Source organism: Chenopodium quinoa, unplaced genomic scaffold (assembly GCF_001683475.1).
Source record: "Chenopodium quinoa cultivar QQ74 unplaced genomic scaffold, ASM168347v1, whole genome shotgun sequence".
Taxonomy (NCBI): Eukaryota; Viridiplantae; Streptophyta; class Magnoliopsida; order Caryophyllales; family Amaranthaceae; genus Chenopodium; species Chenopodium quinoa.
The window spans coordinates 2,427,640-2,443,755 of record NW_018742616.1 but is presented as its reverse complement, the minus strand read 5'-3'; the positions used below and the strand labels follow the sequence as shown (position 1 = coordinate 2,443,755).

General features: G+C 42.0%; 1 protein-coding gene across 1 annotated transcript; it reads left to right on the top strand.

The window, feature by feature from the left end:
* Positions 1-1,115: 1,115 nt before the first annotated feature.
* On the top strand, positions 1,116-2,200 carry LOC110721616 (cytochrome P450 704C1-like). Its single transcript, XM_021900799.1, has 3 exons — positions 1,116-1,207; positions 1,320-1,610; positions 1,693-2,200. Exons 1-3 carry the CDS (start codon positions 1,196-1,198, stop codon positions 2,065-2,067), a joined length of 678 nt encoding a protein of 225 aa, XP_021756491.1. The 5' UTR covers positions 1,116-1,195; the 3' UTR covers positions 2,068-2,200.
* The last annotated feature ends 13,916 nt before the right edge of the window (positions 2,201-16,116 follow it).

Below are 16,116 nucleotides of genomic sequence, written 5' to 3'. Positions count from 1 at the left end.
CATATAATTAATTCTTTGTATTGAAGTCCAAGTATCAGTGGTCACAGAAATTCTTTGACATGTCTTAAACATTTCTCTCAATTTCTCTTTTTCACTATAATACAACTTTAAACAATCACGAGCAATGGTAACACGAGATGGAATGTGAAATTGTGGACATGCAACTTGCACAAAGTGCCTAAAACCGGATTTTTCCACATGCTTAAATGGTAACTCATCAACAATAATCATGTGAATCAATGCCTCTCTAACATCATTCAAGTTAATAATCCTACTCCCACACTTTAATTCACTACTCTCATGTTCTTGATCAAAATACAATTTAGTTTGCTTTTCTTTGCCCTTTTCTTTTTCTATATTAATAGGATTACCGAGACATGATTCTGCATGGTTTTTAACATTTTTTGAACCATTAAGATTACCATCAGCAGCAAAAGTTTTAGGACAGAACTTACATTCAGCTCGTAGTTTTCCATTCTCGACGTACTCTAAGTAATATTTCCAATACTCAGCTTTCCTCTTACTTTTTCTGTTCCATATATATTCCCGCCCCGCTTTTAGCTTCTTATCAGGAGGCAAAGTAGATTGCAATTCTTCCATATCCTTTTCAGAAAGTGGCTGTGACGTTTGTTCAGAAAAAGAAGCAGACCGTTTGGATTGAGAGCTCTCCATCTACAATATAATTATATACAATATAAGTAATTTTAAAGTAACAATTATATACACATACCATTTTATAAAAAAAATTTAAGAGCAACTTACATTGCAAGAATAAGAATCCGTGGTTCCTTGACTTCCTTCACTCCCTGCAAGAATAAAAACAAAAATAAGAACCCCTGAACTACACACAGGTTAGCCAACTTATTTAATCTTAATAATCTGAGTCCATACTTTTAGCAGCCTAGCAGGAATAAACACAAATTTTAAAGTATAAGTTAGCTTAAAAAGTGTCCATATATACACATTAGAAATATCAATACACATTAGAAATACTTTCAACTTTCTGAAATTTATGTTAAGAAAAAAATGAGAGAGGCATTGCCCACACAACACAACACAACACAACACAACCAACTTTCTGAAATTTATGTCAATACCCAGATCCACCACTGCCCACACAACACAACACAAGTACACAACCAGCTTCATTGGCAGCCCCACCCCTAGCCGCCTTCCGTGACACTCCACCCAAATTATGGATATTCAGGTAAGATGGTGTTTTACTGGTTGTATTGGACAAAAGTGTTTTACTGATAAGATGAGCTATGTACTTTTGGAGACTTTGGAGTAACGAACTAACTTGAAATGGCTTTCTATAGGACTTGTTTATGAAGTCAACGTTAGATTCTATTTTCAAAGTTGCATTTGGAGTTGATCTAGACAGTATGTGTGGCTCAAATGAAGAAGGGAAGAAATTTGGCCAGGCTTTTGATGATGCTAGTGCTTCAACCATGTTACGATATGTAGACATCTTTTGGCCTATCAAGAAATTTCTCAACATTGGCGCAGAGGCTAAACTTAAGAGAAGTGTCAAAACTGTTGATGATTTTGTTTACAAATTAATCAGTAACAAAGTGGAACTAATGAAAAGTTCACAAAGCAATGTCTCAGTAAGTGAATCATAACTTAGAAGTCTGTAATCATATCGGTTTACTGAGGAGATTAATGCATTCTTTCTGTGTGAATTTGTAGGAAATGCAGATGAAAAAGGATGATATCTTGTCAAGGTTCCTGGAGCAGAGCGACACTGATTTGAAGTATCTGAGAGATATAATCTTGAGCTTTGTAATTGCGGGTAAAGACACAACAGCAGTTACACTTTCATGGTTTGTTTACATGCTTTGTAAACACCAGAATATACAGGAAAAGGTTGCTGAAGAAGTAAGGAAAATTACGAAAATGGAAGGAGTTGGAAAATTTTCAGAACTTGCTGCTAGTTTGACAGAAGAATCACTTGAAAGAATGCAGTATTTACATGCTGCATTGACAGAAACTCTCAGACTCTATCCAGCAGTTCCAATGGTAATTCTAGCTAGTCGCAGTCAGAAAATTTCATTGCTCTCATAATCTCATTGTTTGTTCTCTTCCTTTTTATTTTTCTCTTTTGTGTTACACGTTACTTGCTGAAGTTTATGTCAATTTCAGAGGCACATTCCAACTTATCATATATCAACCAAGCTAATTTCTACCTTTCTCTCAATTTCTAATTTTGAAATCAAAATAATTGCATTTTCTCTAATTTCAAAGTCCAACCAAAAGGAGTCTAAGAAATTCAGGTACTTGACAAAAATAAACAATGCAATCATGATGAAAAACTAATTGTCCTCTGCTACAATCCCATTACCAAAACATAAAAATAAATAAATTCGAAGATAAACCATACTTGTTATCAATTCTAAATTAAACCCTAAAACCCTAAACTTTAAACTAAAAAAAACCAAAAAAAAAAACATAAATTCGAAAGAAATTCGAAAATAAACCAAAAAAGAAAAAACATAAATTCGAAAACATTGAAGTAAAAAAAAGAAATTCAACATGCAAACATCAAATAATCATTATAAGCAATTGAAACATGAATAAACATATAAATTCTAACACTTAATTCATTATTTCGAATACAAAATACCCAAACATAATTAGATAATTTAGATTTACATTAAAAAAAAAAATAACTTACCGGAGAAATGGAAAATCGCGCAGTAGCTGTCTCATGCGGTGGTCGGTGGGCGCCTGGGCTTCGCCTGAGAGAGTGAGGAAGGCAGGAGGTGTCGGCGGTGGGCGTTGCCGCGTTGGGCTGACTCGGCTGAGACTTGCGTGACTGCGTGTCTGCGTGAGGGAGAGGGGGAGACAGCCTGTTTGTTAGGGTTAGAATGAAATGAAAGAGAATTCAAGCGTCACTCAAGGCCTCAAGCTGTCAAGCAGCAGCATTATTTTAATTTTTTTTTTTTTTTTTTTTTTTTTTTTTAAAAAAAAAACAATTTTTCCGGGTTTCAGGTCCGGACCTGAAAACCCCGGGTTTAGACCGGGTCCGGACCGGAACCGGGAACCTTGATTTTTAAGGACCGGGACCGGACCTGAATCAACAGGTCCGGGTCAGGTCCGGTCCGGATCAGGTCGGTTCAGGTCCGGTTTCATGTCCGGTCCAGTTTTTGTACACCCCTAGTCGCCGCAGCGACAAGGATGATGAGGAAGAAAAAGAGAAAGAAAAGGAGCGAGGTACTAAAAGGCTGAAGGGCCTAAGTGCTTCGGCTCAGGGGCTTCGAAAAAGAAAACATCCTTGGGGATTGGAAAGGCAAGCTCTTCGGCTGGACCGAAAGATTCGGACGAAGACCAGCCGAAGAAAGGAAAGTCTACTGATATTGACAGTAGACCTGAACCAGAAGAGTCTGGCTCCAAAGAAATGGAGTCAGATGAGCAAACTGAATCAATACAGTTGACCGAGGGAGATACTGAAAAATGTGTCAACATCGGACAAGGGCTCGATCCGAGCCTCTGGGTTGAATTAATCCAACTCTTTCGGGACAACGGGGATGTGTTCGCATTCTCAGTAGCTGACATGCCGGGAATTGATCCGAACCTCATCTCTCACAAGCTTAATGTCGATCCCGCGTATCGACCAGTTAAGCAAAAGAAGCGGAATTACTCCGCTCAGAAGAACCAGGACATCGCAGCCGAAGTCAAGAAACTTCTGGACGCAGGGTTTATTGAACTTTGCCAATACCCTGAATGGCTGGCGAATGTAGTAATGGTTCAGAAAGCTAATGGCACCTGGAGAATGTGCGTTGACTTCACGGACCTGAATAGGGCCTGTCTGAAGGACTTCTACCCTTTGCCGAGAATCGATCAGCTGGTTGACTCGAAAAGTGGCCATGCTCTGCTCAGTTTCATGGACGCATTATCTGGGTACCATCAGATTTTCATGCACCCCGATGATAGAGCAAAAACAACATTTGTTACAAGCGCCAGGGTGTACAACTATAAAATGATGCCCTTCGGCCTGAAGAATGTCGGGGCTACATATCAGAGGCTGGTGGACCAAGTGTTTGCCAAGAAAAAAGGCCGCAACATGGAAGTCTATGTTGACGATTCCATCGTCAAAAGCAAAGAGGCGAAAGACCATGTTGCAGACCTAGCCGAAACGTTCGCCACTTTGAGAAAACACCAAATGAAGCTGAATCCGAAGAAATGTGTCTTCGGCGTAAGGTCTGAGAAATTCCTAGGCTTCATGGTCAGCAAGAGGGGGATTGATGCCAATCCCGCCAAAGTTCAAGCAGCTCTGGATCTTGCCGAGCCGAAGACGAAAAGGGACATTCAACGTCTTACTGGGAGGATGGCTGCGTTATCCAGGTTCATCTCAAAACCGTCGGACAAAGGTTTGCCCTTCTTCAAGGCGCTGAAATTTTCGAAATCCAAGGAGCTCATATGGGAAGATGAGCAAAAAGTAGCCTTCCAACAGCTCTGGGAACACTTGGCTAACCTTCTAACACTGGCAAGGCCAACCGAAGGAGAAGTCTTGTACCTCTATGTGGCAGTTAGCCCTGCTACAGTGAGTGCGGTGCTGTTGAAGGAGGAAGAAAAGGTTCAGCAACCGATCTACTTCGTTAGTCATACTTTGACTGTTGCCGAAACGCGCTACCCTCTGCTCGAAAAAGTTGCATATGCAGTGGTAGTGGCAGCTCGGAAGTTAAGACCTTATTTTGACTCACATTAAATAGTGGTCTTAACGGATCAACCGCTGGAAAAAGTCCTTGGCAAGGTAGAGAGATCCGACAGACTAACAAAGTGGGCCTTCGAGCTCACTGAGTTCAGCATAAACTACCAGCCGAGGGCAGCAATAAAGGCCCAAGCCCTAGCACACTTCCTGGCCGAATGTTCCTATCAGGAAACACTCGACAAAGGAAAGGGGACTTGGACTGTGTTTACGGATGGCTCAGCCACTGTAAATGGTTCGGGAGCTGGGGTGGTGATCACCTCTCCCGAAGGCAGAAACTTCAAATTTTCATTTAAGGCTTCTAACAACGAAGCAGAATATGAAGCAGCAATTGCTGGCTTAGAACTGTGCATAGCTCTCAAAGCCGAACATGTCTGTTTGAAAACAGACTCTCAGCTGGTTGCTAATCAGATTCGAGGCGAGTATGAGGCCAAGGAGCCCTCCATGATCTCTTATCTTGCCAAGATCAAATCAGTTATAGCGAAGCTGAGAACTTTTGAAATTGATCTGATCCCAAGGGGTCAGAATGCTCAAGCCGATGCACTATCCAAACTTGCAAGTTCAACACTTACCGAGCTGAACCGGTCCGTATATGTGGAAGTGCGCCAAAATAGAAGCATTGACCAAGAAATTGAGATCCAATGCGTCGAAGCTGAACCGAGCTGGATGGACCCCATCTTGGCTTATAAGCTTCAAGGAATACTTCCTGAGGATAGGAACCTAGCCGCAAAAATGAAAAGGGTTGGCTCAAGGTTCATTATCTACAAGGGAGAGCTGCGGAAAAAATCCTTCTCAACCCCATTGCTGAAATGTGTGGGTCCAACAGATGCGGATTATATCCTTCGGGAGATCCATTTCGGCATCTGTGGAAACCACATAGGGGGAAGGACCCTAGCCCACAAAGCACTACGGACAGGATATTATTGGCCAACCATGATCCAAGATGCCAAGGACTTGGTGCGGAAATGCGAAAAATGCCAAAAATTCGCACCAGTTATTCATCAGCCTTCGAGGGACCTTCAGCCGATCCTGAATCCTTTTCCTTTCGCTCAATGGGGGTTGGATATTCTAGGACCATTTCCTGAGGCTCCTTATCAGAAAAAGTGGTTGATAGTCGGAATCGACTACTTTAGCAAATGGATAGAAGCAGAAGCAGCTTCAAACATAACAGAGCAAACTGTCAGAAAATTTATTTGGCAGAATATCATTACGCGCTTCGGCATTCCAAAAGTGTTTGTCTTCGATCATGGAAGACAATTTGACAACCTGCCGCTGAGGCGGTACACAGATCAGTTCGGCATAAAACTGGCATATTCAGCAGTCTTCCATCCTCAAAGTAATGGCCATGCCAAAGCTGCAAATAAACAGATACTCAATGCTCTCAAAAAGAGAGTTGAAGATCAAAAGTCCAAGTGGATAGAAGAGCTTCCCGGAACTCTATGGTCACTTCGGACAACTGAAAAAGAGGCCACGGGGCATTCACCTTTTGAACTGGTGTATGGATCCGAAGCCGTTTTGCCAGTGGAAATTGGCTCAGAAAGTCTTAGAGTCAATCAATTCTCAGCCGAAGAAAACGAGCATCTCACGAAAGAGTCCCTCGATTTCTTAAACGAGATCCGAGATTCGGCAAGGGACAGAATAGCAGCATACAAACAGAGAATCAGCAAGTTCTACAACCGAAGAGTCTAGTCAAGACTCCTCAAGGTTGGGGACCTTGTTCTTCGGAATGCTGCCGTTGTTCAGAAAAGCCGCATTCATGGAAAACTCTCAGCTAACTGGGAAGGGCCTTATGAAATATATGATGAGCTCCAGGCAAGAACTTATCGTCTTCGACAGTTAGATGGAACTGAATTGAAAAACCACTGGAACGCAGATCTACTTAGGAAATTCCATGTGTAAAACCCCCAATACGGGAGGAAAAATCTGTGTAAGTACATTTTCTTCAGAATCAATGAAAGGCCTTTGAGCCGCGGTTATTCATAATTTCTGTACTTTGCTTTCAGTATTTCTGTCATTGCCATTTTTCGAAAAAATTCAAGGTTTACACTCGGTGTTGTCCGAAGTATTGCATTATGATGCACTGTACTTCGGCAAGCCGAGGAACCTGCCGATATGGGGGTAACAAATAGAACCTCGGGGTATTGCATAGTGATGCACTGTACCTTGGACGGATTTGTTATTCTCGGCGAAGAGGTCATAGGCTTATCTAAGACATAACCAAAAATGGGAATCGATGAAACATCCGGAGCATTGCATAGTGATGCCCTGTGCTTCGGTGAATCAATTCTGGGTGGCGATCGCACCTCTGAAGTATTGCACAATGATGCCTTGTACTTCAAATGATCGCTGCCCTAGGATTGTGTCTAAGATAGTCGTTCCCTCGAATGGATTAAAACCAGGCAAAATATAAGTAATGAACACAAGTGTGTGGGCTGTTATATATCAATCTTCAGCCACACCAGAAGTTTGCTGATGGGGCAAACTTCTGAATAAGAAAGAGGGGGAAAACTTCTGACAAATTTTTGCAGAACCATCACCCGAAACTCCCAAACAGCCCTTCTCATCTTCCTTGTCTCTGAATCAATGGAATATATAGTGATGACAACCATCACTATTGTCAGAATCAATGACAAGGTACTCACATACCGAACTCCAAGCCGAAGTGCTCAGTACTTGGAAAAATCTTTGCAAGAAAGCCAAGTGAAATGGGTAAGACATAAAGAAATAAGGGGAATTATCAGCTAAAGACTTCCAGGCCAAAGCTCTATACTTAGCTAAATTTTGAAGAAAATCAAGAAAAAGCAATCAAGTTCAAAGCTATAAAAGCAGGCGAAAGTAAGAGGAAACAACTAAAATTCTAATGCATCTACTTAGAAAGTTATAAATTATAAATGTTGAGTAAAGAACTACAGATACCAAGTTCAGAATGTTTAAACAGAAAATTCAAAGTCGGCAGCCGCCCACATAGCGGAAAACACAACTGCCGAAAGTACACAAAAACAAATTAAAGTTTGTACATAAGCAAGCTGAAGGCAAAAGAAATAGGCAAAAGCTGATGCGGCGTTTACAAGTTAAGCGCATGATGATCCGCAAGACTCAGAAGACGGCTGCCCGAGTTCCTATGCTTCGGCATTTTCTGGAACTCCGGATGGACCAGCCGCAGCTAAAGAAGAGGCAGGACCAGCAGCTTCCTTGGCTTCGGCTTCAGCTTGTCGAACCAGGAAGTCGATCTCAGCTTGACTAGCCTCCTTGATTCGAGGATTGTCAGGATCCATTGACCAAGCCTCAACCTGGTCCCAGTTAAGATCAGGGGCAGCATACAGAGCCAAACGCCGAGCTGTCTTCCATCCATTCTCAAACCCCTCAGCGTATTCAGCTTCTGTATAAACTCGGGTTTTGAGAAGCTCTTGGGCGTTTTGCAGCTCAGTCTTCTGAGCCTCCAGCTCGGTGCTCTGAGCTATCAAGTCATCCTTCAGCTTCTGGTTGGCATCGAGCAAGTCATTTTGATTCTTCTCAGCTTCTTCTCGAGCCTGGGCCAACTGTTCTTCATGGGCAGAGACAAGGAGTTGTCGAGCATCAGCATCTTCCTTCGCCTTAGTCTCGAGCCGAGCCCGGAACTCGGCAAGGGTATCAGCTCCATACTCTTTCATGAAAGACTAACCCTCCTTGATCCAAGGGAAAACAATCTGCTCCAAGCCGCGGCAGAAGGTGCGGAAGTTCTCATCCATTCGCTGCATCTCCAGCTTGGTAGCCGAAGCATCGTCTTCAGCCTTGGCCTGCTTCATCTCAGCCGACCAAGCTAGAGCTTCAGCCTCTTCAACTTTGGCTGCCTGACTTTGAAGCTCTTCAAACATTTCCACAGTGAGGAAATGGTTGTGCACAGCCTGCAAAAGACAGTAATCGCAGCTTAGCAGCTAGCCGAAGTCCAACACTTAAAGGAATTCTTCAAAAAAAAAAAAAAAGAGAAGAGAGAAGAAGAAGTAAGTGCAGGAAGGTTACCTGCATCAGAACCCTTTGGTTCTCTAAAAGAGGGTTCGGCACGCTCTCCAAAGACTCAACGGCTCCAGCAACGGCGCCCTACATCCATGCCTTTGCCCTTTCAACAGCTGAAAGGTTGCCCAAGTTGCCGAAGAAGGAGAGGGAAGAGTCGCGCCTATCTTCAAAAATTGCTCGTGCATGAGCAGGGACGGGAACCAAAGGCACTGAGCCGAAACCCATTTCAGCTGACTGGAAAGTCCTGAACGAGTTTGCAGCTGAACTAGAGGGGACGTCCTTGTGCGTGAGCACATTAGTTTCGGCCAACTGAGGCTCGCTTCCTTTCTCAGCAAGGCCGGGATCCTCAATTTGGATACCTAGCACATCCACCTCATGCCGAACCTCCTCAGAAAATGGCTCAGCTACGTGTCGAGGAGGTGAAGGGTCAGCCTGAAGATCGACCACTTCGATAAAAACTTCTCGAGAGGGGGAAGTGACTTCGGCTGCTTCTTCCTGGACCTTTTCTAGCCGAGGCCTCTTGACAGGGAGCTCTGGCGCCTTGAACTGACCAGGGCGAACCAGAGGCCTTCTTCTCCCGCCAGCCATGTCTACGGCAATGAGTTCGGAAGAGGGAGCAGCTTCTTCTTTCTCAACTTCTTCCCCTTCGGACTGCAGAAAAAAAGAAAGAGGGGGCAGGAAGACGAGTAAGAAGACAAAATAAAAAATACAAAAAAACAGCAAGTAAACTCAAGGCAGAAGCACGCAGATGTTTCAGCCGAAGCCACATACTTAACAGTTTTGGCAAAACAAAATGCATCAGACAGATATGCATCCGAAGATCTATACTTAGCAAAATATTCATACAAATTCAAGAAAGGCTACGTGTAACATGCATACTTAAGAGATGAAACTACATGGCTACATGCTCAGAAAAATGCTTCACAAGCCGAGAAAGCAAAACGCTGAAGTTCTATACTTAGAAAAATTTCATACGAATTATGGAAGAAACGCAGAAGAATCGGGAACTTACTGAAGGGCCGAATAACTCTTCGGTATTTTCTTCGTCTGAATCTTCCTCCCTCTGAGGCTCAGATGGAGGGGGTGGTTGATATGCAACGTCACCTCCTACAGCGGCAGCAACAGCAATAGCAGCAGCAGCAACCTCCTCTTCGGCTGAGTGCAGGAAAAAAGGGTCAAGCTTCTTGTACCAAGGCTTCTGCGCTAAGTACTCAAAAGCGCTGACCACTTCAAGTTTCCTCGGCTGCAGCGTCAATGGCCGATCCTTTACAGCGGTGATAGGAGGGGTATTGGTGATCGGCTCCCTAATCTGGCTGATCCCCAACACTTCGTAGTCGATACCAGAATTCTCTTCGCAGATTGCTGAAAAATTGTCAGAACAAAACATTAGTTCAGATAAAAAGCTTCAGATTGCAGAAACTGGAAAAAGCAGAAAGTAAAAGCTTCAGCCCCAGCCGAATCACTTACCACCTTGGTATCTTCGGCTGAGGCCGACAACTGCTAGCATCTTCTCTTAGAAGATATAGTGGCAGCATGGTAGCCAGACAGTTGGCATAATTGTCATGCGGCCAGTTGCGCCAGGATTTGAGGATCGGCCAAAGAACTCCATCTGCCGACGATCCGCTTCTGTGAAATCGTCAGGGCCGATGCTTGACATTGATGGATCGGGCTTCCTGGTATAGCGAGGTCCCCCGAAATAATTGGGGTGACTCTCGTCTGAAGGGGCTCGCACCCAGATCCATTGACCTCTCCAGAATTTGTCCGAAGTATCATTCGGATAGGAGGTCAAATAGCCCTTCTCGTCTTCTATGTGCCACCAGCCTCGGCCATGCCATTTGCTAGATTGGGTGTTCGGCGACAGTTTATGCGTGCACCAAAAACAATGGACGCTCGGCTCCAGCCCATAGAAAAGGCACACCCATAAGTACGTCATGATCCTTTTGACGCTGACTGGGGTCAGCTGGGCTAAAGAAATGGTGTACCCGTTCAGAACTTTAATGACGAACGGGTGAACAAGAAACCGCAGCCCATTTTGCAACTGCCGAACATAAACCCCAATATAGCCAGGAGGGGCCCCATAAATTCTCTCCAGGGCAATGGGCATTCGGCACCAATACCCATCGACTTCCATTATGCCGTAATGTACTTCAAGTTGCTCGGGGAAGCGGTACCGAGCATTATTTTCCAGCCACCATGAGGATGGCTCGGTCATCAGCAGACCTGACACTACTAGAAAATAGCTTAATTCCGACGGACCCAATATTCCGTCGGAAAAAGGGAAATTTACGACGGATTTTTTTTTCGTCGAAAATTTCCGACGAATTCATCGATTCCGTCGGAAATTTCCGACGGAATAAAAGTCCGTCGTAATTTTTGTATGTTCCGACGGAATTTTCCGTCGGAAATTACCTTTTCCGACGGATTTATAGTCCGTCGTAAGTTTCCGACGGAATATTCCGTCGGAACATAATTTTTTTTTTTAAAAAAAACCATTTCCGCTACAAAACCCTAAACAAACTTCAAGAAGCGCCTCTTTTCTCTTCTCCTCTCCACTCTCTCTCTTCTCCATTCCTCTGCTTCTCTCTCCTCTCGTTCTCCTCTCTGCTTCTCCCTCCTATCTTCTTCTCTCTCCTCTCGTTCTCCTTTCCTCTGTTTCTCTCTGTTCTCTCTCCTCTCGTTCTCCCTCCTCTCGTTCTCCTTTCGACCACCACACCACGGCATCAACAACAACACAACCACCGTCATCAAACACCACGACATCAACAACAACACAACCACCGTCATCAAACACCACCGTCATCAACGACCAACACACAAACGGCATCAACCAACTACTTGAAAGGTTTTTTAGGCCAAATTCGGCCATAAAAAGTTTAGATCTACACTTTTCATGGCCGAATTTGGCCTTGTTAAACCGTTTTCGTGTTGAAATTCGAAGCATATTTCAATTTCAGGTATGTTTTATGTTTTAATTTTTCGATTTTTGTTTCCGTTTAATTTTTTTTTTAAATATGGATTTCGGTTGTGGTGGTGGGTGTGGCTGATGTGCGTGCGTTTAGCATTTGCAGTGGTTTGTGGTGGCTGTGAGATCTGGGCTTAGGTGGGGTCGGGTTCGGGTTAGGGTTTGGGTGTTTAGGTGGGTGGATCTGGGTATGGGTGTTTTGGTTAGAGTTCGGTCAGGGTGAGGGTAAAGTGGTGGTGGTGCTGTGGATAGGTTAGGGTGGTTGTGGTGGTGGTGCTGTGGATCTGGGTACGGGTGGGGGTGGTGTTGTGGATAGGTTAGGGTTAGGAAGTGGGTGTGGTTGGGGTTGACAGGGGTGTTTTGGGTGGTTGGAGGTTGTCGGTGGGTGGTTGATCTGGTGGTTATCGGTGGTAGATGTGGTGGTTATGGGTGGTTGGGGTGGTTATGGATGACGGTGGTGGTCTGCTAGGGCTAGGTTGTAGGTGGGTAGTGGGGTGGTGGATCTGGTGTAGGTGGTTGGTGGGTAAGGTTCTAATGTGGTTGGCTGGTTGTGTGAGGTGGTGTGGGGTGACGGCTTGCGGTGGTACAGCGTGGCGGTGGCCTTTTTTTTTTGTTTTTTTTAAAGCATTTTCCGACGGAAATTCCGTCGAGAATTTACGACAGAATTCAATTCCGTCGAAATTTTCTGAGGGACTTTGCCGGGCTTGAAAATACTCTCGGCGGACTAAAATCCGTCGGAAATTCCGTCGGAAAAGGGTGTTTTTCCGACAACAACTTTTCCGACAACCGGTTACGACGGAATTCTGTCGTAAATGGGTTTTCCGACGAAAATTTTCCGTCGCAATTAACATGTTTTCTAGTAGTGTGAGTTCTCATACTCATCGGTCCACTCCCGTTCTTCAGGAGTCAAAGGCCGAGGTCTTGAGAAAGCACTTCGGCCAGAAGTACTAGCTTCAGCTGGTTGATTAGGAGGGGCACTATTCAAAGGGATGGCCCACAATCCCTCGCCACTTGAGGAGGAACCGACCTCGATTCGGGCATTAGGGTTACGGCCGCTCAGAAACGGCATTATTGGCAGAGGACGGTTGCGCTTCAGAATTAGTTGCGGCACCTCTTCCTCTGAAGCCTCGTCCTCAGACTCCATTGGTCTCTTTCCAGGATTGTCGGCCATTTCAAAATCGGCGGCGACACGAAAAAGGCAAGAAAAAGGGGAAAAGCTTAAAGAAAGGGGAAATCCAAACGAAATTCGGAGAAAATTACCTCTATCTGACTCACTTCGCCGATTTGGTAGTGCGGAGCAACGAATTTCACTGAAATGCTTCGGAAAGTGCGGAAATTGGTGAAAAGTGAAAAGGGAATTTGCGCGAGTTCGCTGGGAAGTGAAAGCAAATTGCGAAGTGTGTTTGATTTGAGAATGCCGGAAATAATGATACAAATACAAGTTAAATACCTGGCAAAAATCCCACTAACTTGATTTCAATTTACAAACTCTTCAAATTCTTCCCAAACCAATTACAAACCGCCAAAATTAAATTATCCACTAAGTTCACTCCACTTCCCCACTATCATTAGTTAACCGTCATTAAGGTTAATTAATCACCATTAACGGTTATTAAAACCGTATAAATTCTCAAAAAAATTTAAATTATTTTCATTTATTTCCCTCCAAATCCTTCAGCTGCTGAAACCCGATCTGTTATCCTCACGAATCGGGTCTGAGGGGCAAGTTGTTTGGAGTCCAAATAACTTGTATTTGGGCCCAGTCCACAATGAAAATAATTAAAGCCCAAAGGGCCAGGTTCAACCCTCATTTCAAATAATCCAAGTCAGGTACAACAAGGCCCAATTAAATGGCAGCCCATTTAATTCCTCAAGCCCAATCCATCCAATTGGAGTAAGGTATAAAAGCTCCCATTTTTGCATATTTACATTCATTCCCATTAAATGCCTCAAGCAACAAACTCTCTTGCATAGCTTTTCTCTCATTATCTTACATCCATACTGACTTAGGCATTGGAGGGGTCTTCCTCGGCACAACCCCCGAGGCCAGTTTACGTGTGTTTAGCTGTGCAGGAAATTTTCAATTCGGTCATCACTCGAATTGGGCTTCATCTCCACTCATCCGAAGGACCAGCTAAAGGTCTATTGTTTTCTAACCGAAACAGATGATAAGGTAAAAACCACCCACACAATTATCATTGATATTGGAAAAACAAGGAAATTGTATATGTAACCTTTACGGATTGATGGCTATGTACATATAAGCGTTACTAATTCCAATATTATTGTTGATTATTCTTTCATAAAATTTCAACATAATACCCCTTATAAAATTGAGAAGGTATTGAAAAGTCAAACGCAAAAACATTAAGCATTACTAATTCCAAAACGTTTAATTTTATTTTTTTAAATAAAATTTCAAAACAATTCCCTTTGTAAAATTGAGAAGGAATTGTGTGAGTTTAAACTCACAATGAATCAAATTTATATAGTTATTGGAAACTATAGTATATTTCATATACTCCCTCCGTTTTTGCTCCACTTTTCATTTTCGGCCGTTTTAAAATACTTGATCCATCTTCTTATCTGGAAACCTTTTACAATATTTAATTCATTTATCTCACCTAGTGAACCCAAAATAAATCATACTCCGTATTTTATTAATTTCATATTCTCTCTCCTTCAGTTTCTCCACTACTTTTGCTTTTTACAATTTATTATTCTTCCACCAATCTCACTACCTCCATATTTTATTACTTTCTCTAATAATTTCTCCTAAAACTCCACGTATGGAGAAATGGAACAAGTATTTAAAATCGAAGGGAGTATTAGTTTTGGATGGTGAATTTACGACATCAATATTAACCGTATTATGAATTCATCCAATACTTTATGTACAAAGTATAATAATATACTCGTAAGGCCACGTACATATTACAAATTTGCAACTAACAAAAAAAATATAATTAAAGAAATACCTAAATATCTTAAAGAGGATAAATATATTCCATTGAGAAAAGTAATTAAGTTAGAAAATGTAGTTTGACAACTACAACGTCGGTAGTGTATATTCAATAATATTCAAAGAATCAATGTTTCACCAAAAAATTCATACTCATAATTTATTTAAAATTTTATAAAACATTCAAAAATAGAAAAAGCGGTGGTGCATGCAGTGATCATACGTAAAGAAGCGAGTAAAGGGCCCATTACTACAGCGACATACTAAGTACTAGTACTCCTTTTTCTTAGGAAACCATTGTTTAATTGGATTGTTTAAACAAAGATTCCAAAAGTTTAAAAGAATACTAAGTATTTGAAGTATCAATAGTATTAATATAGTCGTAGTTGTGAGTAACGTATAATGTTTTGCAGCTTGCAACAGCCGTGCATCCCAACAAAGTTGCATCACATATTCACATGGATTTATTTGGCCTTCTCTTCTCATTGTCCTTGGATGCTCCTAGCCCGTGTTTGTACATTTTGTCCCTTTTTTTGTCCATTACAAACACGGTCGCTTATTTTATATTACCTCCATTTTATATTTTTTACAATTTTGGGGTATTATTTGTTAGATATAAAATATTTTAAAGTTGTAAAAAAATATGAAGCGGAGGTAATAGTCATTACATTATAGATGTTCTCTTCACTTGACTTTTAATGCGTCATTTATTTTATTCAATATTTTGACATTTATTTTATTTATTTTTAAATAATTGACATTTTCTTTATTCGTATATGCTTTTTTTTTGAGTAGTTTTGATGACTTTTATACATTAAGAAATACTTGTAATATATACTCTCTTTGTGTTTTAATAAGTGTTACACTTTGATCGGCATATAGTTTTAAACAATTTAATTGATTTAAATAAAATAAGAGGTAAATGGGGTAGTTAGAGTATTAAAAAATTGTAAAAGAAAGATAGTGAGGTTGATAATTTATCGAAAATTAATGAATGTGAGAGAAAAGAAATAATAAAAAAGTAGTGGTCGGTTTAGGTGGAGACCATAAAAGGAGAATATATAATATTAAAATATAGCTTTTTGCCTTTGCCAAAAAAAAGTAAGTGTAACACTTATTAAAACACGGAGGGAGTAACATGATTGAAAACTGCTCTTTTTCGAAACTGAAAATTTAGAGCTGATCAATGGGCGAGGCGGGCCGGGCTGATGTCAAAAAATCAGCCCATCCCTCGGATCGGGCTGGGCCAAGCTTCTGGCCAAAATATGTGCCCAAACCCGCCCAAACTAATCAGGCTATGCGGGCTTGGCAAAAAAAATTAACTAAATTGCATAAAAGTGATTTTCCAAGCCTGTCCAAAAATTTTAAAAAATCGGGCCAGTAAACTACCCAGAGCCCAAAAAATCGAGCCGGGCCAGTAGTTCGGGCTCAACTTGATCAAATCTATGAAAATTGTACTTAAAAGTAAATTTTGTTCTTAAACTGATT